The following is a 27,284-nucleotide window of genomic DNA, read 5'->3' as shown; positions in this document are numbered from 1 at the left end:
TGTTAGAAAATAAGTATAAAAGCCCAATTAAAAACTCATTAAGAACTCATTTATTAACAATTATAAAATAATTAGTAAAATGCTATTGAAAATGATTTTAGATGGTGTATAGCCTGTCACACCGCAGGATGAGCAATGTCCCGCAAGTATTTCACATCAACTAGCCAGGTGTAGGTGAAAAATAAATATTCCTAATTCAAAATAAAGTGTCTTTCAACTACAAACATGAATGCAAATGTAAATATAATGCATTAATTATAAGTGTCAGATTTAAGCATTGCATAGGAGTTATGCTCTATCTGGCTCATTCTCAGGGCATGATTTCTGTGCTGAGGGTCACAGCCGCAGTTGTGTGGAGAATTCGGACTGCATTAACCTAGAAGCAGGAGCTTTCTGCAGCTGTAAAGAAGGATACCATGCGCTCAGGGACGACAACGCCTACTGCCAAGGTATTCAAATTCCCACTGGCAAACATGCTAGTCATTGATGTGTGTATGTTTCTAAACACTATACAAACAAATGAATCTCTAAATCCATCAAACCCTCCATAGCACCTGTTATTTGACCCCCACCACTGATTTGCACTCTAGAAATTTCTGTTTTATATAAGCAAATAACTGGGCTTTCACAAATCACTAAATTGCCCACAATCACAGATGGAGGACGTGCAGACGAAAGCTGTTGACTGGTGATTACTTAGTGTCTAGCTGAATGAATATTTCAGCACCGCTATTATCCTTACAGCTGTAATTAATGCGTTGTAAACCCTAGAGTTCATGCTGTGCGAGTGTGTGTACAGATGTGAAGGAGGGTTCCTGTGGCTCGCTGGCTTTTAATAGGCTGTACCCTTGTCTAAACATACACGGTAGCCCAGCGAGAACGTGAAAGATATCTCTTTCACACATAAGTCCAATGACTGTTTATAGTTTTACTGTAGTTTTGTCTGCAAATGTGCTTCTGTGGTTTTCTTTTGGTTTTTGAATCCTATTAAAGGAATAGTTCACCCAAAAATGAAAAATTGCCAGGCCATCCAAGATGAAGCCGAGTTTAGTTCTTCATCAGAACAGATCTGAAACAATTTAGCATTACATCTCTTGCTCACTAATGGATCCTCTGCAGTGAATGGGTGCAAACAGCAGATAATAACATCACAATAATTTACAAGTAATCCACGCAACTCCAGTCCATCGGTAACTGTCTTGTGAAGCAAAAAGCATCAAGTCATCATTTATGAGTCCTCTATATGAGTCCTCTATCCATAAAACTGCTTTTTTTACTGAAAAAGTTTAGGGATATATTCATAGAACAAGTACCATTTACAAAAAATAATAAAAAATCATTACATAACAGTTCTAAACAAACATGTCAGTGGATTTTGATGTTAGAGGACAACAACGGATGGACTTTTTCACTCAAGCGAGCATTATTATGGAAAATAGACTCGTACCATAGTCAAAAGTGACTGATTAAAGTTTAAACACCTTTATTAAGGTATTTGTTTAATGTAGCATGCAGATTTTCACTTAGCAGCATGTTAATTGATGGGCAGGAGTTATGTAGATTACTTGTGGATTTTTTTTTTTCTTTCCCTTTAACATTTCAAGGCAGTTATCTGAAAGCATCTCAGCTAAAAACCTTAAACTGTGAACAATCCATTGTGATGACTGCACTTTAAAGTGATGTGAAGATGAACAACTTGCTTTGTCTTTGTCAAACTTTATGACTTTGAGTCACAGTAGTATACCTCCAGAAAAGACAATCAATAGACAATTTTGGGGGAAGTGACAGAAGAACCTTTAGTCACCTGAAATGCCCTGAAAGCTTCTGTGAGTGTCTGAAAGAATTTACCCAGCAAAGTTGTTACAGTAATGTGGCTCCAAGACTCAGTATGACTTGATAAAATCTGAGTCACATCTGAGAGGACCTGCTGGGTCATAATAGCACTCTTTATCAAGCACTGTTGGACTCTTTTAGCATTTGGAAATATGATGATTTTCCCTGTTTTGATACCAGTTAAGAAAGAGCCACAGAAACGGGGAGGGGGACTCTTTTTCACATGTGTTTATGCTTCTTGCTACAATTAACCAATTCATTTTACTTCACTTATAGTTGTCTCTGCACATTGAGCTGGTATAATATGAAGTATTTTAACATAAAAAAAAACCACATCAGTTTTAAATAACTGAGAGTGGCCACTATATGAAAGTTGTGTTAGTGAAAGGCTTGTTAGCTTGTGAAAAATTCTGTATGTTTGCATGGACTGTGCAGTCGATAGTTTGTAGCAGCCTCAGGGTTATGAATAATACCAGTGCCAGTGCGGCAATAAACGTTAAATTATTAATTCAGAATTCATATCTTCTAGAACAAAAGCAGCTGAAAAAGGCATTACATTTTCGGTTACAGAAGTGATGAGTGAGCTTTTCCTTATTTTAAGCACTGAATTCTTCACAGAAGACATATTGGGACAGATAAGCTTTGCAGACATTCTCTCCAATAGTCACTTTTGTACCAAACAGACTGCTTTGATGGATTTATATTATGTTTACACCATCTTTAAAAAATCTTATCAGTTCATTGCTAAAGCAAGTGGTGGGCAAAGACTATTATTATAATTATAACTTCTTAAAAAAAGTGGTTGTCATGCCTCTGCGTAAGTTAATAAAATGTATTTTCAGAGAATGTTTTATTTTATTTTATTTTATTTTATTTTAAACTTTGCTGAGCCTAGAGAGGACAGGTTGGTCGGTTAGATTTTGTTTTGTTTTGTTTTGTTTTGTTTTGTTTTGCTTTGCTTTGCTTTGTTTTGCTTTGTTTTGCTTTGCTTTGCTTTGTTTTGTTTTGTTTTGCTTTGCTTTGCTTTGTTTTGCTTTGCTTTGTTTTGCTTTGCTTTGTTTTGTTTTGTTTTGCTTTGTTTTGTTGACCCTAGAAAGTACAGGTTAGTTGGATTGATTTTGCTTTTGTTTTTGTTTTGTCCCTAAATAGGACAAGATGGATGGATGGATGGATGGATTTTTATTTTAAGCCTGAACCTTTTTATTTTTGTGGAAGTAAGACAAAATGCTGATTAAGAACATGAGTTTGTCCTTAACAGAGAAAAGAAATGCAAGGAATATTATATAAAGTGTTTTTGAGGAGGAGAGTGTGGGTGGACTGAAGGACAAGTGTGTATCTATGAAAAGTGTAAGAGAAAAAGCTGGAGGCTGAGAAAGTGAAGGGGGTGGAGGAAAGGGACAGAAAGTGAAAGGTCTAGAAGTGCTCTGTGTTTTGTTAATGCAGTTTAAGGACTGAACTGAGTCACACATATGGTACTGTACATTATTTCAAAAAGATATACAAATCTATTTCTCTTTATTATAGATGTATTTGCAATCTTTCTGTTATCAAGGCTGCTAAAGGTTCATATGAGTTTTGAAGTGACAAATGTATGATTAAATAGTCATAATTGAATTTGTGTGTGTGTGTGTGTTTAAATATTCATCGAAACATTCAAAGATGGTGTTGATGTTCCTGCTATTTTACAGTCTTAACAGTTTCCTGCAGCAGTGTGAACAGTAATGTTCTTCGTACAACAGAACGCTTATGATGTAATGACTGGATCTTCCAGCACCCTTGACAAATGCTGCTAATTGATCACAGCTGCAGTGTGAATGGTGGTTTTTAGCATTGCTTTTTCCCAAATGTTTTGAAAACTGTGTTTTGTTCCGGTCATAGTACAGAGTGTGTCTTCTGTTCTGCTGTGGTTGCAGATATCGATGAGTGTGCAGAGGGGAAACACTACTGCAGAGAGAACACAATGTGTATGAACACACCAGGCTCTTTTATGTGTGTCTGCAACACTGGCTATGTCCGGATTGATGATTACTCTTGCACGGGTGAGTAAAGAAGTCATTAAAATGTGCTTTTTTTGTCAGGGAATTATTCTGGTGAAGAGAAGAGGAATGAGGCATAATGCAGGTTGGATTCAAACCTGAATCTCTCAAATGAGAACCATGGCTCAATGTTTCTGCAATGATTATAATTAGGTCATTATAATATAATTAGCTCCAGGCCATTAAAATATGTTTAAAGACACCATAAATGAATCTAATATGCTGCATTTGGCATGTTTTCTACTATTAGATTTTCTTTCCTAAAAATAAAAATTATGGGGGGGGGGGGGGGGTGGGGGGGTTCCACTCATTAAATATGATTCACATTTATTAATAATGTAGATAGAATGAAAAAAATTATATTAATAATGTTATATGTTAATTAATATTGTATTATGGCTGCATCTACTATATCTAATATTTTAATAAATTTGATGATATTTTAATAATTCATATAACCAAATATTGGAATATTTTTTTTGGTAACACTTTAGTATAGTATATTTAGTATATAATTCACACTAATAACTAGTTGCTTATTAGCATGTTGGCTGTTTATTAGTGCTTATAAAGTACATATAATGCATGACATCCATGATCCTACCCAATACCCTAAACTTAACAACTACCTTATAAACTATTAATAAGCAGCAAATAAGGAGTTAATTGAGGCAAAAATCATAGTTAATGGTTAGTTAATAGTGTGAATTGGACCCTAAAATAAAGTGTGACCATTTTTTTCGTCTAGAATGTGTCTATTTGATGAAAAACACAGTAAAAACAGTAATATTGTAAAACAATATTAAAATTACATATCTTTAATAGTGCAAACTTTAGTGTCTATACTATACTATAGACACTACAATATAAAATATAGTATCTATGTTTTGTGTGTGTTATTAGCCTATCTTTATATATTAATTTTATGTCCTATGTGTCTGTAATCCATGGGGCAAGAAGTCCCTGTATGTCTTGTGTATTGAACTGTGAAGTTAAGTGCATTTGTGGTATGTGTTATTGTGAGGCAGAGGATGAATTTCCACATATGTGGACAATAAAGATTTTCTATAAAAAATGTAACAGAGGCAAAGCGAATTAGAAAAAAAGAGAAAGCAAATTAGAAAAAAAAAGACACCATATGGAAAACTTTCACTGATGGATAGTACAGATGGTACGTGCTCCTGATCTTTAACTTAAAAAAGCAATTAAATCTCTTCAGGAGTGCAGGATAAGGAAGCAAAACACGAAGCAAGGGAACATCTACGTGATAAACGAGCCTTAGTCCTTCTGTGACCTACTTTAAAAGTGAATTAATTACAACGAAGAGGCCAGGAAGGTTTCTGTCTTAATAAATACACAAAAGCACAAAAAACTGCACCTGGGTTGCAAGGTGCAATCATGGGCAACAACAATTCAGCTTTTATTTTGGAAACTATTCAAGTTTTTTTTTTTTTTTTTTCTGCTGATCATCTTAGAAAGCCTTGTGTTCTCAAGGCCAGCTGCATTGTTATTATTTATTGTCATTATTTTTCAAGTAGTCTGCAATGCTGCATGTTGTTTTCTAAGGGAAAGGGCTGGACTGATTTATGGAAGCAAACTTCTAATGACCTGGTAATATGGTTATGCTTATTGGTTGATGAAAAAGCTTATATAAATTAAACAGCATTGAGCCACAGCCTTTTGTAGAGGTATGGAGTCAATTATTCTATGGTTGCATTTGCATATCTAGAGAAGTATTTTAGAAACCGATTCATAAATGGCTGAAATTCTATTCTAAAATCCCCAGAAATGGTTCAGAACCTGATTTTGAATGTAACTTTCAAAGTCAATCCTTTAAGCATGTATCTTTTTCTTAAAATGTTCAGGTAAGAGATAGCCGTTCATTTAAATGCTGCTTTTATATCTTATTAATGAAACTATTACTTGCAACAGTTAACAGTTTAATTCTATGTGTTTAATCTCTCGTTCTTCCCTCTGGATCTGTTCCCCATTGATGATTGGTTGAAAGCTTTGCATCTGTTGGTGATTGGCTCAAAGCTGTGCATCTGCTTCTGTAATTACCGAGGCTGGCTGTCTGATGGCAAAACATTATTATTTTCAATTATTCATGTGTGCAGTCACACAGAGAAAAATAATGCGTATTTTGCCTGTGGGATTATTATGAGATTATCCGCAGGCTACAGTCACATCAGTCGAAACTGGGATTCATTTCATAGGAAGCTGCGATAGATGTTACCTGATTTAAAACAAGAGCACTTTTAATCAGCCGATCATATTTTAATTTAAAACATCAGAAGTTATTGGAATTACTGCAGTTATTTTAATTGCGCTCCACTGCTTCCATATCTGTTCATTAAAACTTCATGATCAGCTCACTGATATTTACTAATTACATCCTTTGCTCAGCAATGAACAAACTTGTAGGCATAAGAGTTTTTGTCAGTTACATGAACAGTGCTAGTTTTTAGTTAGTGTTTGTTGTCAAACAAAGAATATAGAAAAATAACATTTTGCATTAACAATGGACATTATGGGGTTTCTAGTTCTCCTTTCTTTCCGTGTCTCTCACAGAATACTTCATTAGTTCCCCTTGAGCAGTCAGCAGATGTTAAGCCTAAAATGACGTTGGTCTCCAATCAGTTCATTTATGTGCTTTTCTGGACAGAGCTGTCCATGTAAATGTCCCTTCAAAGATCAGAACGATTCTGCTGGAACATTCCGCTAAACATCTTCTTTTGTGTTCCATAGAATAAAGAAGTCATACACGTTGCAAAAGACATGAGGATGAGTAAATGATTTAACATTTTTGAACGAACTATCCCTTTCATGCACAAACACAAAGAATCGTCTATTCCAAACATGATTTTGTTGCATGCTTGAGAAATAGCATCTCTGTCGGTAAGAACGAATGTGATTTTTGACACCCTGTTTAAAGCGTCCAGACTGAATATGTGATCTGCATTGCACTGGAGAAGGTTCCTTAATTCAGCTGCAAATGCATCCCGAGGTGATCATAGATGGGGAACCGCAGCATAAAAACACACAGCCAATCAGTATCATTCATCAGTTAAAGTGCGTTTTAATGAGATGATTTAATGACATTTTAATGAGAGTGATTTAAAGATGTGTGTTGTGAGATTTATGACTAAAGTTGATTTGGCAGTTTTGCTTCACTGGAGGATGGTTTTGATGAGATGGCAAGTGATGCATTTAAGAAAAACACACCAGACAGGTGTAAACACTGGGATTTGAAGAAATAAATCAGTAGAGAAGGAAAACCTGAGGAGGAAATTCTAATATATATATATATATATAGAGAGAGAGAGAGTGTGTGAAAGAGAGAGAGAGAGAAGCACAATATGAATCTGTTGTTGCTGTTGGAAACTGCTAGATCTGCCCATCTGGAAGATATAAGGTAAATGAATATGTGTGAGGCAAGGAGAGAAAGATTTTTTGTTAATATGAGTAATTAGCAGGATAATTGGTGTCGCTATAGCTGTCATGGGCAGATGAGTCAACGCAGATGAGAAATCAGACCATACAAACACGTCCACTGTGAGGGATTCATCTCAGTCAAATGCTGCTTGGCATGACTTTAATATCACTGATTGATGTAAACAGAGCCTGCGTCAATGGAGCCAGTGGAGCTAATATTGGACCAAATTGTTTATTGGCTTTGATTTCATCCTTTTTTTCTTTCGGATCTTCACATGAGATGATAAAAAAAAATCAATCATTTTAAATGCTACAGTTGAATTGAGGCATCACAGCATTGTAATGTACATGAAAAATGAATATTCAGTCTGAGATTAACTAAAATTGCATTTCAGTTATTTGTGTTTTTTTTTATATATATATTAAGTAAGATTTTATATTAAATAGGCAAGTTGTGCATGAACATTTAAATATCTAATATAAACCAACATATACATTGGCCGATACTGATACATAAATTAAAAAAAATATATAATATCGGCCGATAACCGATATGGTATCAGCATATATTGTGCACCCCTAATATCAAACATAAGGTTAGATTTTTTGTTGTGTTTTAGACAGATCTCTCTCTTTTGATTGGTCGGTATTATATATTAATGAGGTTCACTGAAGTTTCACCAACATTTTCACAGTATCTTCACTATTCTCTCTGAGTGTCTGTCCGATTCTCCTTAACTCCTGGCTGCTGTGGGAACATTTTTCCCCAAAGAGAAATATTAATGACAGAGGCTCTGCAGCGGAGGACCGTTCTTTGACATTTCAAGCAGGCTGAGTGAAGCCTTTCTTTAGTATGGGGTCATCTAGAGGTCATTGTAAAACTGTTACTTTGTGAACCAATATATGGACTGGTTTGCTCTCTTTGTTATAAATCATATGTTTCAATCCAATAATTTATGTTATTTCATTTACGAGAAAACGGAAAATGACTATTAAAAAATTAAGTTAGTTAGAGTGCTAGTGACAAAAAGAGAAATAAATAAGTAATAAGGAATAATAAAAAACGATAAATACATTAATATCTTTATTAAATAAGGATGTATTACACTGATCAAAAGTCACAGTAAAGACATTTTTAATATTACAAAATGTTTCAACTTTAAATACATGCTGTTCTTTTGAATTATTTAATCAAAGAATCCTGAATTAACTTGTTTATTATTTATTATTTATTTATCTGAACATCATGAACCCTTTTACATTTTTTGAGACATTGCTTCCCAGATAGAGAATGTCTAAGGGCAAAAAACTCTTTGACAGCATCTCAAAAGTGCAGACAACCTTCAACAAAGACTGTGGCATATTATTTTTGTACAGTAGTGTCAGTAATTCCCTAAGCACTGTGCTCATGCGCATCTGACTCCTACTCCTTTCCATGTTTTATTCTTTCTTTCTGTCTCTTTCTCTTTCCTCCTGCCTGTTTTTCATCTTTGAGATGGAATCGCATGCCCTCCGAGAGAAACAGCAGCAAGGAAGATGGAAAGTGCCGAATGTGCAAAAAAATAAAGTTTGAGGAAAGTGTGCAAACACACACTGATGCACACTCCTCTTGTGGTTTCAGAGCACGATGAGTGTGTGCATGGACTGAATACCTGTGACGAAAACGCTCTTTGCTTCAATACGGTTGGAGGACACAGCTGCTCCTGTAAACCAGGGTTCATCGGTAATGGAACTGTCTGCAGAGGTAAGCAAAAACATTACACACTAGTCTTGGAACCAAAATTACAGTAAAAATTTGGATTTTCAATAAAAAATGTAATTAATGTCAGTAAGGTAGCTGTTAAGTTTAGGTATTGGGTAGGACTAGGGATGTAGAATATGATCTTTCAGAATATGTGGAACACAGAATATTGAATAATATAGTTTTTTACCAACTTTGGTAATCATTGGCTTCCAATACATGGACAAAAAACTGACATTTCTCAAAATATCTTATTTTTCACAGAAGAACAAGAGGCATATAGACAAAGTATTTTTCAATAAAAAAATAAATAAAGACAATTATACCAAGTAACCAGTAATAAAAACAACGAAACAAATAAGCCAATAAATAAACAAAATGTTTATTAATATATGCATAATAATAAAATAAAAATAACAGAAGAAAGATAGTGCTTTATCAATTCCCCATTTGCATAAATATTAAATGTGTATTTATTAATTAATAAATATTTTATAATTAATTCATATGAACAAATATGTATTCAATAATTTGTCAAGTAATTATTCAGGTAAACAGTTCATAATAAAATAACAAAGAAAACAATTAGAAGCAAATAAAAGAAACAGAACAAAGATACAAATTAAGCAAACAGTATTTAAGGTTTTCTAATTAGTATATTAATAAATTAATTCTAAATATTTTGGAATTGATGTAAATTAATTAATAAATTAATGTAAATAAATTAACACTTACAATACATGTAAATTTTATTTCTCAATTAAGTAAAAAAAAAAAATCCAAAAGTAATTAGAAAGTAAACAAAGTAACATATTACAAGCAAATAAAACAATAATCAGCATTTGCGCTGCATGGCCGAAAGCATGCTCAGGAAAGTAAAATTTTCTTACCAAGACCAACATTTTGACCAAAAATCTGTTTGACCATTCACATATGGATGCATGCTGCAAATTTACAGTTACATTATATTTACAAAATTGTCATCATTTTCCACTTTTTCACTCAATTGCTAGTAAGTTTCACAATTAACTGCAAAGAAATGGCAAGTAACAAATAAACTTGAAATTTTGAAAGCTAAACATGTGAAGCATACTCTAATAATCTTTGTTTTATTGATGAACTATCTTTGTTTTACAGTGCACACAGCCTCTGGTTTGCAGAGAGCCGGTTTTATTGCTGTGGTGTACTCCTGCTGAAATGTGTGTTGACCCCTGTGTCTTGTGTTTGGTGTGCAGCGCTGTGTGAGGGCCAGTGTCTCAACGGAGGCTCCTGCGTCTCTCCAGATACCTGCGTCTGCCAGCAGGGCTTCACTGGAAAGAGATGTGAGACAGGTAAGACGCAATTAGGCCAGTGGAAGGACATTTCCTGTAACCTTTCTGCAGATGCCAGGGCAAGAAATTGGGAGTGGAGAAAAGTGTACAACATATTCTCATGCTGTGATGTTGCCCCTCAAGTGTTTTCATAATATAGTGATGGAGTGAGGTGGTAGAAATGTAGTGCTGTAGGAGCTGCAGAAGCCCTGAGGTGATTTATTTTTGATATTTTCCAGGAGAGTGAGATACTTATCTCAGATGATTTCCAAGAATGTGAACATGATCACAGATGTCTCTCTGTGGACTGTGCCATGTTTCAAGACACTGTGGATATGTATGTTTGCTATATATTTGATGATTAATGTCTAAGGACAATATAAAGTGCTGCTAAACTTATTCACTTAAGGGTTGCTAAGATTATTCTCTATATTATGCTGTTCTGCATAACAGTTGTCACAATACAGAATATAAACTAATGTTATTTATTTTATTTTATTTTATATTATATTTAGAATACAGATTATTATCCAAATGTTATTTTCAGTATTGAAAGCACTACTTATTCTCAATAACAACAAATTAATAATTAAATGTAACAAATGTGAAAAATTATAGCAATTTTTATAAATTATTTAAAAATGAAAAATAGAATTACTTGGTATAACTACTTTTTGTAATAGTGTGAATTATAGCAAAATGATTACTTTGAATTATTATAAAGGTTAAATATTGTTATATTTTACTTTTTTCATATATTGTATTATTATTATAAATTAATGTCAGTAAAATATAAAAACATATCATTAATATGAAAATAAAAATTTAATAATGTTAAATAATAGTGGTGGATATAAAAATTATAATATTATAATAAAAGTTCAATATTAAAACATTTTCAGTAGTTGCTATGCTAGTGGAAATCTATGATTTTTTTTCGACTATTTAAACCTCAAGTTTAAGTTAAATATTAATATAAATAATTAGTTACAATTCGTAAATTATTAATAAAGAGAATTATTTATTTATTTATTTATCAATCAGCAAAAATCAGTGGTCAACTTTCAAGCTAGTGATACATAATCCAGTGCAGCTTATCCTGATATATATGCTATATTCTGTCATCAGTGCACCATTTATTCATAAACCCCCGCATACTGTATACACAAGTGAACCAAGTGTCATTGCACTTTAAATATATGTGTGTCTGATTCTGAAGATAGATGTCACCTGTTTCTCTGACACCATAGATTAACCTAAAGCGATATGAGAGTGTAAAGATATAGATCACATGTCCTCCATGTAATTTCAGTTTGTGTCCTAATCAATCATGACAAATGACACACGACAAGACGTCTTGTTTGTGTTTTGTCATGCTGCATGCACTGACAAGCCCTGCCCACACCTCATAGCTTTATATTCAACATTAAAGATGTTCTGAAGGACTGTGATTTCGTAGCTGCACTCAGTATTGCACTTTGAGGGTTGACAGGAAAATTACTTGACACTGAAAACTTGTCATGTCCCAGGATTCGTGCAGGCAGAAATGAACACTGAAGCAACAAACAAACAATATATTCTTAAATATCTGTGTAAGATACTTTTTCAGATAATATAATTGTATAATATTTCTTTGTAATTATCTGTGAAATTTGCTTGCAGTTTCTGTGTGAATATTGTTTCTACACCAAATTGATTTCCATGTATTTCTAAGGATGTTTCATAATTTGAGTCAACAAACCAAAATAATGATAAGGAGATCGATTTTTCACAGTGCAGGCTTCTGTTGGCTTGCAGGTACAATTTCAAGCGAGCCATTAAACTTTGGAAGAGCAGAAAAGAGAAGGACATGAAGCTTTTTATGGCTCTGGGGATGGGTCTCTGTGTGTGTGTGTGTGTGTGTATGAGAGAAAGAGAGAGAGAGAGATAGGGAGGCAGAGACCTCAGAACCTTTTGCTCAACATTACCCAGCAGGGTATCTTCTGGTGGTTTTCTACAAACCGCTCCAACACCCACTTGCTTCTATGTGTGAGTGACAGAGGGATGATGAAGGGAGAGAGAAAAAGAGGAGTGAGGAGAGAGGAAATGAGGAGGCATGGGGACTAAAGGAGACAGCTGGTGGAGAGATAGAGAGAAGATAGAGTGAGGTGTGGTTTGCGAGACACTGTGTGTGTACTGAACGCCTGACTCACCGTTCTTGGAGGCAGAACTAACTGACACACAGACAAACTCACAGCTATGTTATACATGGGTCAGGTTTTCTTACATTGCAGGGACCAAATGTCTGCACAAGAATGAAAAAGCCTAAAATATCTACATAGGAAAACAGTTGAATAAACATGCCAAAACCTTACGGTTATTTCACATTTAACATTTTATTTATTTATGTATGTATGCATGTATGTATTCATTTATTTATTGTTTTGTTTGTTTGTTTTTGTTTGTCTGTGTTTTTGGTTGTTTGATTTATTGTGAATTGCAGAGCTAAATTTGAAAAAGAAAATGACAAAGATAAATACAAACATTTTACAGAGAAATAAATATAAAAAAATTACAGTAGAAAAACAATTTAAGCCAAAAAAAATTACAGAGGAAAAATCCACCAAGATCACTATATTAATTTTTTGTTCTATTTTTATATTTGATAAAAATTATAAATATTTATAAAGAATTTGAAACCCAGAATGATGAATTAAATTTTTCATTTGTTTGCTCATACTCATGTTCAATTGTTAATTTGTTCATTTAATTGTAATATACAGAGAGCAATTAACAAAGGAAAAAGGACAAAAAAATTTTTTTTTACAAAGAAAAAATAAGGCAAAATAATTCAGACAAAAAAAACACACCAAGATTTATTTATTTTTTAAATAAAAAAACAACAAAAGTATTTTATTTTATTTTAAGACCATTTGTTTGCTCTTTTAAATTAGTTTGTTTGTATAAATAGCATTCATTTGAAATAACCAAAATAAGATTTTAACAAAGGAAAAGAGTAAACCAAAAGAATTCCGAGAAAATAACACCAGGATTCATTTATTTGAAAACAAAATTATAAATATTTCCTATTCATTTTATGTCGAATTTCTTTGTTGAGTGCTTTACCTTTTGGACACCTTGTACTGTATGTTAAAGAGGTCTTATGATTCTTTTGTGTTATTTTTCTGTATGAGCGATAGATTATGCGCTTTAATGAATTTTTTTTTTCTTTTCACTCAGCCGTCTGTAATCCCTCGCGGTTTCTCCTTCATGTTTTCTGTCTTCCTCTGAGGGGAAATATAATGTTATGACAAAAGCACAAAGAGGATAAATATTGCACAAACAAACATGAGAGGAAAAGAAACGTCTGTTCTCCATCCCTTTGAAACCTCCTATCCCTCAACTAAAAGAACTGCATTATTAAACTCTCCGTCTTTGTCAGTAAGCCCCTCTCTCTCTTTTTTTAATCTATGCCAGCTTGACGTTGGCACATATGGCCAACTTCGGTAACACTCCCCACCAGTTCTTTAAATACAAAGCAATCCATTAGTTCAGGGGATATTGTTCTCCTGGTAAAATAGAGAAATGATTTGATAAGAGCTTTGTGTTTTTATTGTTATTCTGTTCTTTAATGAGAGTAATCGACTGAAGCACAAAGACTCAGAATTATCTTCTCCATCAAATATCCTGTGGCAGAGATGCTTTCTGAATAAAAATGCTGTGAGGGAAGCTCTCTCTCGCTCTCTTTTTATCTTCCTCTGAAAAGGAAGCTGTAGGGAGTCGCATTTCCTTTCATATTCCAGCTCTTACCTCTTACTATCCATCGGATTGGCTCAGATGCTTCACACATGCTCTGTTCATAAAAGAAACCCAATTACAGCAGGTCCTCAGGGGTTAAACGCCCTGAGCTCGGGGGTCCTTCCTCTTAAACAAGACGTTTCTGCAGGCTACTTGTTAATTCTTTATGTGATGGGTGTATAGCAGGGGGATGTAAGCACCTTCAACTTGCAGTCTTGCGGAAAAAATGGCTGCAGTGTGTCGCTGAACACCTTAACTGTGTCCTTACTCATCAAGCTAGAATGGAGCCCTACCCCTGTGAAATTTGAACGAGAATATCTTCAGAAGGGGAGGAGCGTAACATTGTGTGTACAAAGAGATTCAAAACAACTGCTGGTTGGGTCTTCCGATAAAACTCCTCCATGTTTATTTAAGCGCTCTGATTATGTCTGCTTCATAGGGTTCATGTATTCCAAGGCGTTACTCATCTTGTCTAATGAGGTGGAGCTAATTAGTGTTTAGCTGTTGAGCGTCCTCCCTTACTGTGCAAAACAGCCCTCTGTTTAAGAGGTAACAGAAGAAATATCAAAGTAACACTGAAAACTAATATGTAATGTTGTATATAGTATGAAATAAAATATTTTCGACTAGTCTCTTATATTTTTAATATCGTCATGTATTATTGTGCATTTTAATTTTAAATACAACATTTTCTTTTTAACAAATGCATTCAATAAAATAATTAATCTGTCTAATTAGGTTGAACTAATATATGTTTAGTTGTTGAGCATCTTTCTTTTATTATTCATCCTGCGTAACATTGAAAAATTATGTATAATATTATGTAGGTATTATTTTGTATTATTTAGTTACACATTTTACAATACAAATATTATAATTATTAAAATCTTTAAATATATTATTTTAAATTGTTGAATATATTGTCATGTTTATATATATATATATATATATATATATATATATATATATATATATATATATATATATATATATATAAACATGACAATATATTCAACAATTTAAAATAATTTATTTGGAGTTTTATATAATTTTATATACACTGTGTTTAAAATAAAAATGTTGTATAATAAATTTAAATTGAAAATGTTTTTTATTTAGATTTATTTTAATGTCATATTTTATTATAAATTTTAATTTATAATTTATAAAAAAAATGCTAATAGGGTCAGAAAAATAAACAGGAGAAATAAATGTATTGTATCTACAGTATTTACTTTCTATGGGCTCGTGTTTTTCTCACTTAATATTTCTAAAATGCATCACGATCTCCAATAAAATGGGTTGTGAAAAGCAATTCACATTGACTTTAAAGATAATACTTTCCTCTGAATTGCCACTTTTATTGGGGAAGCTCTGAGAATCTGCTGTCTGCCTTCTCAACAAGAAAAGGTGCATGTTTGAATATCCTGTTCAAAAAAAAGTGCCAGACTTGTTTGAGAATGGGACCAGACTTTCATGCACACACTCTTGTTTGCATCGAGGCCCTTCTTCAGTACTGAGCTCCCCAGTGAGAACCAGCAGTGGGTGTGAATCTGTTCATTAGTGTGAGGATGGAGAGGGAGGATGAAGGGAAGGGAGAAAAAAATGAGAGCAGGGCAGATGAAGGAGATAGCTGGGGTGGGAACAGCCGGGACATTAAAGGACTGAGTGGATTGATGACTTCCTGCTTGAAGAATCGTCCCTGATGAAATTGACTTGAGGATTCCACTGTGGACCCATAACTATTCCCGTCTGTGCTCATGGGATTGGATAATCTGTTTTACTTGGCACTTTGACTCGGGAAGTGTTCAGCCTGTTCTGCTAGTAAATTACACACCCTGATCCTCTTGATTATCTCAAAAGAATCTGCTCTCTTAAAGGAATAGTTCACCCTAAAATAAAATAAAAATATTACATTTTGCATTACATCTCTTGCTCACTGATGTGAATGGGTGCCGTCAGAATGAGATTCCAAACGGCCGATAAAACCATCACAATAATCCACAAGTAATCCATACAACTCCAGTTCATAAATGTCATATGAGGTGGACAGATGTGAGGTTGAAAGAAACAAATCCATCATTATGATTCTTTAGATCATTGTTTCCTACAGTACTCAAATACGACCATAATATTAATAATATTGCTTTCTCAAGTGAAAAAAGTTGTCTCATCTGAATCAGCAGAGATATATGCACAGATAAATCACCATTTATAACATTCCAAAACAGTTCAAAATTAATATGTTGGTAGATTTTGGAGTGAGAGAACATCAGGGAGTGGAATTTGTCACTGGAGGAAGCAATCCTATGAATTATGAACTTGCTGGTCTTATAAATTTAAGAAGATGGATGTTGGATTTGTTTCTCATAAGCAGCTTTTCCCATCACAAGATATTAATTGAGGAACTGGAGTTTACTTGTGGATTATTGTGATATTTTGATCAGCTGTTTGAACTCTCATTCTGACGGCACCCATTCACCCATTGATGAGCAAGTGATAATGCTAAATTTCTAAATTTCTCATTTGCATCATGGATTGTCCGAGTGTGACAAATATTCATTTTTGAGTGAATTTTTCCTTTAAACTGACCTTGAGCAAAACTCACTGCTGCAGACAAATGGAAATAATTGAGGATCCCAAATTTTGAACAAATGAGATGGAGACTGTGTGCTGTGCCGTCGACTTGTGACATTCCGTGACAAATTAGTGGCAGGGCTACAGGACAGCGGGAACCCTGGGGGTTTGCCCGTGAATACACAGTCAATCAATACTCGCTACTTCTAACTGACAGCACAAATGCCAGCCATTCCTCTGAGGGAGATGAGTGCAGTGTGTGTTTGTGCTCAAGGAAGAAAATGAATAAATGTCATCAGTTCTGCCTACATCTATGTATTATTCAGCATTGTTTGTGTTATTTTCGCCGCTCTTTGTTTAGGAGGGATGGGGGATTTAGTGTTAGGCAAGTGAAATCTTTAGAAAAAGTGTGGAAATCTTAGTCAGAGGAGTGAAAAATATTCAGAACCTTTGCATGAAAGATTCTCACATAAGACATTCCGCTTCTGATCAATTGTTCCTGCAGAAGGTTCTCTTAAAGGGAAAGTTCACCCAAAAAAGAATGTTCTGTTATCGTTTATAAACTCAATTTTAAAATGACCCTATATGATAATGACCCCAAATTTAATTATATATTGTTTTATTATATATATATATATATATATATATATATATATATATATATATATATATATATATATATATATATATATATTATGAATTTTGTAAATGTGAAAATGTCCAATGTTAAGCATTTTAATTAATGTGATGTAGTAAAGGTTAAACAGTTTAATCTCTCTATTTTCTTTCTTTAAAATGTAATGCTTTTATTAAGCAAGGATGCATTAAAGGGTTAGTTCACCCCAAAATGAAAGTTTTGTCATTATTTACTCACCCTTATTTTGTTTTAAACCTGTAAGACCTTTGTTCATCTTCGGAACACAAATTAAGTTATTTTTAATTAAATCCAAGACTTTTCTGACCCTCCATAGAGTGCAAAGTAACTACCAGGTTCAAGGCCCAAAAAACGTAGTAAAGACATTTTTAAAAAGTCTATGTGACATCAGTGTTTCAACTGTTATATTATAAAGCTATGAGAAGCTCTCGGAGTTCATCAAAAATATCTTCATTTGTGTTCTGAAAATGAACAAATGTCTTACGGGTTTGGAACGACATGAGGTTGAGTAATTAATAACAGAATTGTCATTTTTCACTTTAAATCGATCAAAAATTACAGTAAAGAGATTTATAATGTAAAATATTTCTAATACATGCTGTTCGTTTGGAAGAACGAAATTCTGAAAGCAAATATATTATGGTTTCCACATATATTTTATATTTTCATCACAGCATATTAGAATGATTTCTGTGAGATAATGTAACACTGAAGACATTTATCTTCAATATTTTATAATATTTTAGCCCTATACTGTATTTTTTTTTTATCAAATTGACCATTTTCTGAATATTTTAGTGGTGGTTTTATGCTGTGCTCTGTTCATTTAGAACATGAACGCGAGTAAGTGATGTTGAATTTTTCAGTTTCGAGGGAACTGTCCCTTTAAAGATTTCTCAGCCCGTGCAATACTAATATGCGACACTTGCAAACCTAATTCACAAGCTCCTTTCGGCGGTTTCTCATATTCTGTGCTCTTTTACAAAGACTCTCAAGGCTACATTTTTTCCCTCTCTCTTGCACACCCACAGAAACACAGTATTTGTCAGTTTTTGTTTTACCCTCTCAGCCTTGCCTTCACTTCAGACATTTCAATTGGCATTGAAATACAATATAATGCACAGTCTGAGATGGGTGAGGTGAAACACATTTGGTAACCTAAGGTTAAAGTAACAAAATCATTTCTCACCCAGTATGCCATTGTGGTTGAAGTTATCATTGAACTGGCTGGATCTTAGGGACGCTCAACATAGCTTTCTGTGAGAGTGTATTCCAAGGACAAGCACTGAAAGTTGAATAGATTCTGAAGAGCATCATTATCAACAGCTGTTGGATACGCTCCTTTTATGACGCCCATGGCAGAAGCTCTATTTATCTCCCTTTCTTTGTGTCTGGTGTGAGGACAGACATCAAATATACTTACAGTATATAGATTTGCATCCATTTAGTAATTTAAAAAGGTTGTGGAAACACGATAATACATTCTAGCATAACTCAACATTAAGAATATGCACTTTATGGCATTTTTAGAATGAAATTATGGTGATAGATACATTGTATTGCATTTAATTGGACATTTTCTGCTTTGTTATTCGTTTGTGGGCATATTTTACACACACAAAGAAACCTCTTACCGTCACAGAAAATTTATTTGAAAAACATTTATTTAATGCTAAGTATGCTACAAATACCTTTACATATTTATTGTACTTAATAAAAATGTGCTGCAACTGTACTAAAGTATACTAAACTGGAACAACTGATTTTGTTCTTAATGCACTTTAATTGTGCAGAAGTAGTGCTGAAGTCCAATTAAAGATATACTGAAGTATCTTTGATTGTGCTAAAGTGGAACTATGACAAGTATAGTTCAAACACACTTTAAATATCTTACATTTAGAGTCATTACATTATTTAAAGATCATGCAATCCTCATCAATAGTCACATATTATTTTATATCAGCAAGTCTCAAGCAATATGTCAGTAAACAGATTTGAACTATACTTACAGTAGTATGAAATAAATGGAATTTAAATATATTTCATTTTTTTTTACTAGGGTGTATACACACATACACACACTCTCTTTAAATATCCTTCTGGCTTCAAATGCCATAACAGATCATTCTGAATAATATTTCATACTATTTTTATCACTTTTTTTCATGATATTTTTGACGTCGTTCAGGTACAACTGTGCTCACCTGTGCTTCTTCCACACACTTCTTGAGTTTTCTCATGCGTGTCTCCACCTTGTCTCTCCAGACATCGACGAGTGCTCCGATGGATTTGTGGAGTGTGACAGTCGAGCCACTTGCGTCAACCTTCCTGGCTGGTATCACTGCGAGTGTCGCGATGGCTACCATGACAACGGAATGTTCTCGGCCAATGGAGAGTCATGCGAAGGTAACCTGTTTCGAATTTGTTTCTTTTGAATGGAAGTCAGTGGAGAAAGATGTATGGTAGTAGTTAACTAGATCATGCCAACCAGCTAAAGACTCCTTGGATGTAACAGGTGACTTAATTGGTGTCTTCTTTTTTTTCTGGTTGGTAGACATTGATGAATGTGAGATGGGGCGGCACAGCTGTGCTAATGACACTGTGTGCTTTAACGTTGACGGAGGTTATGACTGCCGCTGTCCGCACGGTAGGAACTGCACGGGCGACTGCGCCCATGACGGGAAGGTGAAACACAACGGGCAGATTTGGGTGCTGGATGACGACAGATGCTCGGTCTGCTCCTGTCAGGTGAGCCGAAGGGGCTTATGGGAATTGTAGTTAAAGGAAACCTGATTTTCTTTTTAATCCGACTCTTGTCTTTCTCTCCTGCTTCAGTCGGGGTTGGTGATGTGTAGACGGATGGTGTGTGATTGTGAGAATCCCACGGTGGATGTGCTGTGCTGTCCTGAATGCGACCCTCGTCTGAGTTCTCAGTGTTTGCATCAGAACGGTCTGCTGGCGTACAGTAATGGAGAGACCTGGGTGGAGAACTGCCAGCAGTGCCAGTGCATGGTGAGTGGCAGCATGTTACGCCAACTCGATGTGGTAATGCGTTTTGATTGCCAGTATATATTTATAAACTAGTATATGGTGGACATTAGAAACAAGTATTGAAATATCTCCACATTTAGAAATAAACAGTGGGGCCCAAATGTCCAATACCACTAGAAAAAATGAAAAACATTTTTGTAAGTGTGTTTTGCATACATTACTGTGTGGTTTTTGTCATTATAAAATGTTAATGAACCTGACATACTGTATTATAAAACCTAGTGGTTCATACTGTATGATCTGAAAATGTTCAAAATAGCACCTTGTGTATTTCAGTTGAAGCAACAACAAATATAATTTGTTTAGTAGCATATATTATATTATTTTATATATATTTTAATTGTCAAAAATCTATTATGAATATATATTTAGTATGTAAACAATTTAAAATATTAAAAATAATATAAATATTCAATTTTTTATAATAAAATACAATATTTTAAACATTTAAAACAATATTCTATTTTAAACATTTAAAACAATATTCTATTTTAAACATTTAAAACAATATTAAATATAAATATTAATTTAAATCAAAATGTCATTAAAATATTCTCAGACTTTTGGATATGATTATATTTCTACGTTATTTAAATATAATTGACTTATTTATTATGAGGTAAATGTAAAATTGTTATATTATTTTCTAAATTATGTTTTTAATGTTTAATATTTATGAGGTAAAAATGTTTAGATAATAAAATTCTATATTTAAACATTCTTACATATTTTTATCATAGTTTAGCTTTGTTCTACATTTTAAAATCTAAATGTAAAGATAAATAAATAAAAAATTAACACTTTCTCAGACTTTTGCATATTATTTTTATTATTTGTGATAACATATATAAATTATTTAACAGTAATAATAATAATATCTATTTGTAGTAGTAAAAGTATTTTGAAAACTATTTAGAATTTTTTTTTTTTTTTTTTTTTTTTGAGTTTTGGAAATTATTTTAAATACATTTTTTTGCAAACCTTTTAAAGTCAATGAAATGAAAGCGCTTTTAACTAATGATTAACGTTAATATATCAACAGCTCTACAGTATTCAGCAGGACATCCTTGATAAAAATATGAACCTCACGTATGAGGAGATCAGCTCATAGCATAAGGTGTCATAGTTCTTGTCATAAGTACATTGACAAAAACAGCTGAAGAGTCAGAGTGAAAATGGTCACTTAAAACTGAACTGCAATTTTTTGGTTCAAGCAACCTTGACCTACCATTATAACTGAACTCGAGGAAAGGAATATGATGCAAAAGTGTGAAATATGTTCCCTTTAGCAACAATTTAGTTTGCATTCACACATGCACAACGCTCAGAATAAACTCCACTGTCATTCTGTTCCTTGTGTATTAGATTCAGATTCAGAGAAACTGCTTGCCACAGTGGAACTTTCTGCAATATCTCAGTCAGGAAACCTTGTGCCAAAACCTTGAACAATGCAGTTTTCAACCCCTCTGGTGTTTTACTCTCCTGTGTGCTGGTGTTCAGCACTGAACTTTCATCCAGAAGCCATTTTTCTTTCTTCATGCAGAACTTTTTTCACTCTGTGAAGAATTGAGTTATGAAGTCCAGCTAACTCTATCTTTCTCTCTAGTGAAAATCCCTACTTCAGTATTTGCTGAGCTGACAATGGGTTCAAACAGCGCTCCTTAACTTGTCAGAGGTTCTTCATATGACATGCCAGGCTCCCAGCTTACACTTCTTTGTCTCACAGAGAACTAAACCTTTTCCTCAGAGTTTAGGACTGCTAAACTTGTAGGTCTATAATGAATTCAGTTAAAGACCTCTAGACAGTTGTGGATGGTTTAACCAACGAAGGGCTTGTTTTCCACACTAAAGCCAGCCTTTGGATTAATTGCTCAATAACTGACTTTCAATTGAAAGTCCTATTTAATCCTAGACAAGTGTGATCTGTGTCCGAGAAAGGAGCACGATCAAACAGCACCAGATTTGCACAGCTATATTGCAATTTCATTAGGTTTCAGTACAGTTGCTTTTTGTTTGTCTCTTTTCTGTTGTTCTTATACTGTTATCACATTCTCTTTCAGTCAGCGCTTTCTTTTAGTCCTTTTCAACCCCCTTTACTCTTCGAATCCCTCTTCTCATCAGTTTTTTCCTTCTTCCCTGTGAAGTAAAAAGAACACAGAACTTGAAAGAGCGGAAGAGACACCGAAAAAATGAGAATGGGGCGGGAAGAATGCTTTGTGTTTTAAGAATACAAAAGTGTGAGGAGTGAAAGAACAAAGAATGTTTTCCGGAACAGAAATCTCCAGGAGGGGAGAGAGAGACATTCAGAGAAATATCTGCATTCCCTTTGTAATCAAGGTCTACGTAACCTGCTCAGTCTGACTCAGGATCTGAAGAATATGTTGTCTTTCAGTGATATACGGCAGTCGGTTCACCGTCATTTGGTTTTGAACCTGTATCTTTCTCAGAAACACAAAAGGAAAAGATTTTAATAATGCACAGATCAACTGTAAAATAATATAAAAGACTTTTATGGTTCAAAACCCAAAATGTCTATTGAAAAAGTCTAAATTTAAGTCAGTCAGTGAGTTGAACTCTAGAACTGAATTTGTCCAATATGTAACCGAGTCTTTTAGGTCAGAACAACAGATTCATTAGAGGAAATCAACAGATTCATTAAAATGACTCGACTCAAAGAAGAAATTAATACTTTTATTCAGCAAGGACAAAATAAATAGGTGATATTTAAGACTTTTATAAAATTTTATAAAATAAATGCTATTCTTCAGAACTTTGTATACATCAAAGAATCATGGAAAATCATGGTTTCCACAAATAAATTAAGCAACACAACTTTTTACAACATTGATAATAATATAAAATGAAAAATGAGCAGCCAATCAGCATGTTAGATATATGAAGTAATGGCTGCTAAAAATCAGCTTTATCATCACAGAAATACATTGCATTTTAAAATATATTAAAATAGAAAATAGTCATTTTAGCTGTTAGCCACATGCATACATTTTTTTTATATACAAACACGCACACACACACATTCATTTTTTCACACAGTGAAAGTAAAGTGATTTAGTATTAACTGAAAGGCGGGAGTTTCTGCCAACATATTAAGCATTTGATCTCCTCATACTGTCCCTAGATATACACACTGTTTCTTCTCTGTCTGTCTTGCTCACACTTACTGTGCAGTGTTTATTCGGACTGACCTTCACACACTTTTATGTTTGTCATTCCAAGTACACCATCACTTTATTCTTGCACCTGTGGAAAGCATCCTAAAAGGATCAAAGTTTTGATATATCTTGACACATCGCCTGCAGTCCAGCAGATGTTACTCAGCGTTTTAAAGAATGCAGGAGGAAACAGAGCCCTGTGTGAGACTATATGAAACCAGCTCCGACCTAGTGTCGTATCGATCCTTCATTACACACTCCTCTCTGGATCAGTGAGCGCTACACATTATTTGTGATTTGCAGCATGTTAAAGCGGAAGTGTATAATTTATGTGACACTAGCCTCTGCTAGTAGCACACGGAATTGCAAAAAATATTGATTCTGTTCTGTATCAAATTGAAATATGTCTCTGTCTGTGTGTTTCTCAGAGGGGGGAAGTGGACTGCTGGCCGATATCGTGTGCGCCGGTGGCTGACTGTGAGTTTACAGTGGTTCCAGAGGGCGAATGCTGTCCACGCTGCGTCACGGACCCCTGTCTGGCCGATACCGTTCGGAATGACATCACCAAGACCTGTGTGGATGAATACGGGATCACTCGCTTCAGCGGCTCTGCTTGGACCAAACACGGCACGGAGTGTTCCCTCTGCCAGTGCAAGGTACTTGACACTTACATAACCACCCGCAGACGCACACGTTGCAAATCACCAAGATGTATTATTGAGTATTTAGATGTACACCCCTGTGCTTGTCATTATTTTTAAGCTGGATCCTTTCACATTTTCACAAAGGCAGCTTCCTCAGGCCCACTAAGGGTTTCATGGACATCTGGCTAATTTATTTTTAAACAGTTTAATACCAATTCAGTCAAAGGCAAAGGCTTTTGGTGGTGCGCCCAGTCACAGCTTTGAGTTTATTGTTTTGGTGCATATAAATATTATTCATAAAACACTTACAGTGAGATCCAAAAATCTGAGACCCCACTGAATAGACACATCTAGAACCTAATTTAAAACTTGAAAAAAAAAAAGATCAAAGAAATCAAAGGAATTTTGTGATAAGTGAGCATTAATGGATCTTTTTCACAGACTTCAATAACATTTTACATGGTTATTAGCATTATCAATATATATATATATATATATATATATATATATATATATATATATATATATATATATATATATATATATAGTAATGCACATTTATAACACTATACTTTGTGTTTTCCTGTCTTTTTTGTTTTTGTTGTTTAAAAAAAATCTTTTTTTTAAAGGTATTTGCAATTTTTTTGCTCACAATTTTGACCTTTTTTTCTATATCTCGCAATTCTGAGTTTATATCTTAAAATTATGATTTTTAATATAAACTGAGAAAAAAAGCTTGAAGTCACAAAGAAGATAAGTCACAATTAACTATTTTAAATTTTATTGGAGAAATGGGCTTCTATACATCTTTTATTTTTGCTGCATGCCATGATTGGGGCTTCTTATAAAATATAAATTGTAATGAAAAAAAATCATAATAATTGACTTTGATAATAAATAAATAAGATATATATTTCACTAGTGGTCTCTGACATTTAGACACCTCTCTAAATGATGTGCCCAGTCATTTATAGATAAATAGCTAAGAAACATGGACAGTACACAGAAACCGTTCCCGGATGCTGTGAGATTTGTCTGTGTGAGATGAATGTAAGAATAAAGAACAGAGCTCAGGGACAGGAGAGAATTCATCTGCTTATTAAAGCACCTTATGTGACTGGCCAAGGTCATCAGCATCATTTAAGCTGAGCGATGAATCATGAGAGGCTGTACTGATGCTTATTTAATGCGTTACACACATACAGTATGGAAATGCTTGAGTGAGTGTCAAATTGGCTACTTTCCTTTTTTGACTAATGTCTCCTTCCTTTACCTTCCCTCCCTCCCTCTCTTTTTCTCTACAGAATGGTCACATCTGTTGCTCTGTGGACCCTTTGTGCCTCTAGTCCTATTCAAAGACAAAATGTCTGACTACTTTTCTTTTTCTCGCTGTCCCTTTGTCTTTGTCTCGGCTCTCTGTACAGTTTCATCCCCTTCAGATGATCATTTTATACCAAAACCTCATATGTATTATAACATAAACAATATACAGATAGCTCAGTCGAACATAACAAAAGATAAAGCAACCAATCGTTTTAGCTTTGAACGGTGTTTCAGATTTGCTTCTCTGATGTTCATTTGTCATTTATCAATTATCATTGGAAACCATGAAACAATATTCAGATAAAGTTTTGCGAAGTCCAGTCAATTTCCAGGTTTCAATATCAAAACTATGTTGAAAAACTTGTCAGTGATCGCAGTGTTTTGTGCTTGATGGGTTCAATAGACTGCAGACATGGTCAAATCCTTTGTAAATGACCTTACAGTGTTTACTTCTTCCAGTATTAATGGTTGTTCCGCTCCCTTCCATGGAAAATATGATCTTGATGTTGTGAATAGTTTATTTAATGTGTTTGTTTCTCACGTCTTTTGAATTCTGTCTTTACTTTGATGTTTCTGTTGCACCTCTTGTCAAATTGATGTTTTGTTTCCTGGCTCGGTGCACTATTGTGTCATGGTGAAATAAAAGGTTTCCACTGGAAAATATGCAGATGCATTGTTGTTCTTTTTTCTTTATTTAACACAAAACAGTATAACAACAAATGGCATTTGTTTATCAGAAAATCTCATCTCCATCTGAAACATTTTTGTTGCCATTTACTCAATATTTTATATTTAGGTGTATATCCGAAAATGTTAGTATGTATAAATACATTAAATCTATTCATGTTAGATTTTCAATAGAGGTCTACGTTGTTTTCAATGTTTGATGCAAGTTGAAATTTTGAAATGCAAAGTACTGCGATTTGTAAAGGTCAAAGTATCATTTATAAGAATTGCAGTTTGCATCCTATCTTTCTTCCAAGATGTGAAGTATTTCAGAGTGTTATTATAGTTTGACTGAGATTAAATATTACAGATTACAAAGATTTTTCTTTGGAATAAGCACAGATGAATCTTTCACAATAAGACTAAATAAGATTTTGATTTCATCTTGACTTTAAGTATATTTTTTGAGAGGCTTTGGGATCCTTGAGGCAGCTGGGGGTTTGAAATAGACAATGGATCATCAAAATAATGTCTTCTTTTCCACATCATTATTTTGTCCACTTGTTTCCATCCTTGCTGACATCATTGACATCCTCCATGTATCTTTTCCCTTTCAAGTCTTTATTTAATAGAGCTTTCAGTCTCTATCCATCAATAGTTTCTTGGTTTTTCTCATGCAGGCTGAACTTGGGCTTATTTCAGTGCCAGTAATCCTGTGCAATTACACTTGCTTTGAATAGTTGGTTGATAGTGGCTGGTTCTGTTTTCCCGGCCTCTACAGCCTCTCTCATCTCTTTCACACGCACACAGTTTTCCCATTGCAGGAGATTACTGCAGTGTGATGCCTCTCATTTCCTTGATTTTACTGATCCCACAGATTAGGGACCATACTGCAGATCTGATGTCACTGTGCCAGCCCTCGCCTCGCCATGTGCCAACCTTTATCTGACCTATAGTGTATGCTCGTGTGTGTGGACATATGGGTGTGGGTATGTCTCTGTTTTCTCTTGATGAAATACGTGTCTAATGTATATATATGTTATTGTTATTATTATTAGCACTT

At 34.1% G+C, this 27,284-nt stretch overlaps 1 protein-coding gene across 2 annotated transcripts in view; it reads left to right on the top strand.

The window, feature by feature from the left end:
* The window catches only part of LOC113063618 (protein kinase C-binding protein NELL2-like), a 42,130-nt gene extending 15,909 nt beyond the window's left edge, over positions 1-26,221 (top strand). For both annotated transcript variants that reach the window (XM_026233979.1, XM_026233978.1), the window contains exons 12-20: positions 315-449; positions 3,747-3,872; positions 8,926-9,048; positions 10,281-10,376; positions 19,630-19,770; positions 19,919-20,112; positions 20,200-20,376; positions 24,017-24,244; positions 25,537-26,221. In XM_026233979.1, the coding sequence (XP_026089764.1) occupies positions 315-449; positions 3,747-3,872; positions 8,926-9,048; positions 10,281-10,376; positions 19,630-19,770; positions 19,919-20,112; positions 20,200-20,376; positions 24,017-24,244; positions 25,537-25,578 (1,262 nt within the window). In that variant the 3' untranslated portion in view covers positions 25,579-26,221. The remainder of the gene's footprint in view (positions 1-314; positions 450-3,746; positions 3,873-8,925; positions 9,049-10,280; positions 10,377-19,629; positions 19,771-19,918; positions 20,113-20,199; positions 20,377-24,016; positions 24,245-25,536) is intronic.
* The last annotated feature ends 1,063 nt before the right edge of the window (positions 26,222-27,284 follow it).

This window comes from Carassius auratus, chromosome 4 (genome assembly GCF_003368295.1).
Source record: "Carassius auratus strain Wakin chromosome 4, ASM336829v1, whole genome shotgun sequence".
Taxonomy (NCBI): Eukaryota; Metazoa; Chordata; class Actinopteri; order Cypriniformes; family Cyprinidae; genus Carassius; species Carassius auratus.
Note: the sequence above shows the minus strand (reverse complement) of the source record. Positions and strands in the feature narration are given on the sequence as shown.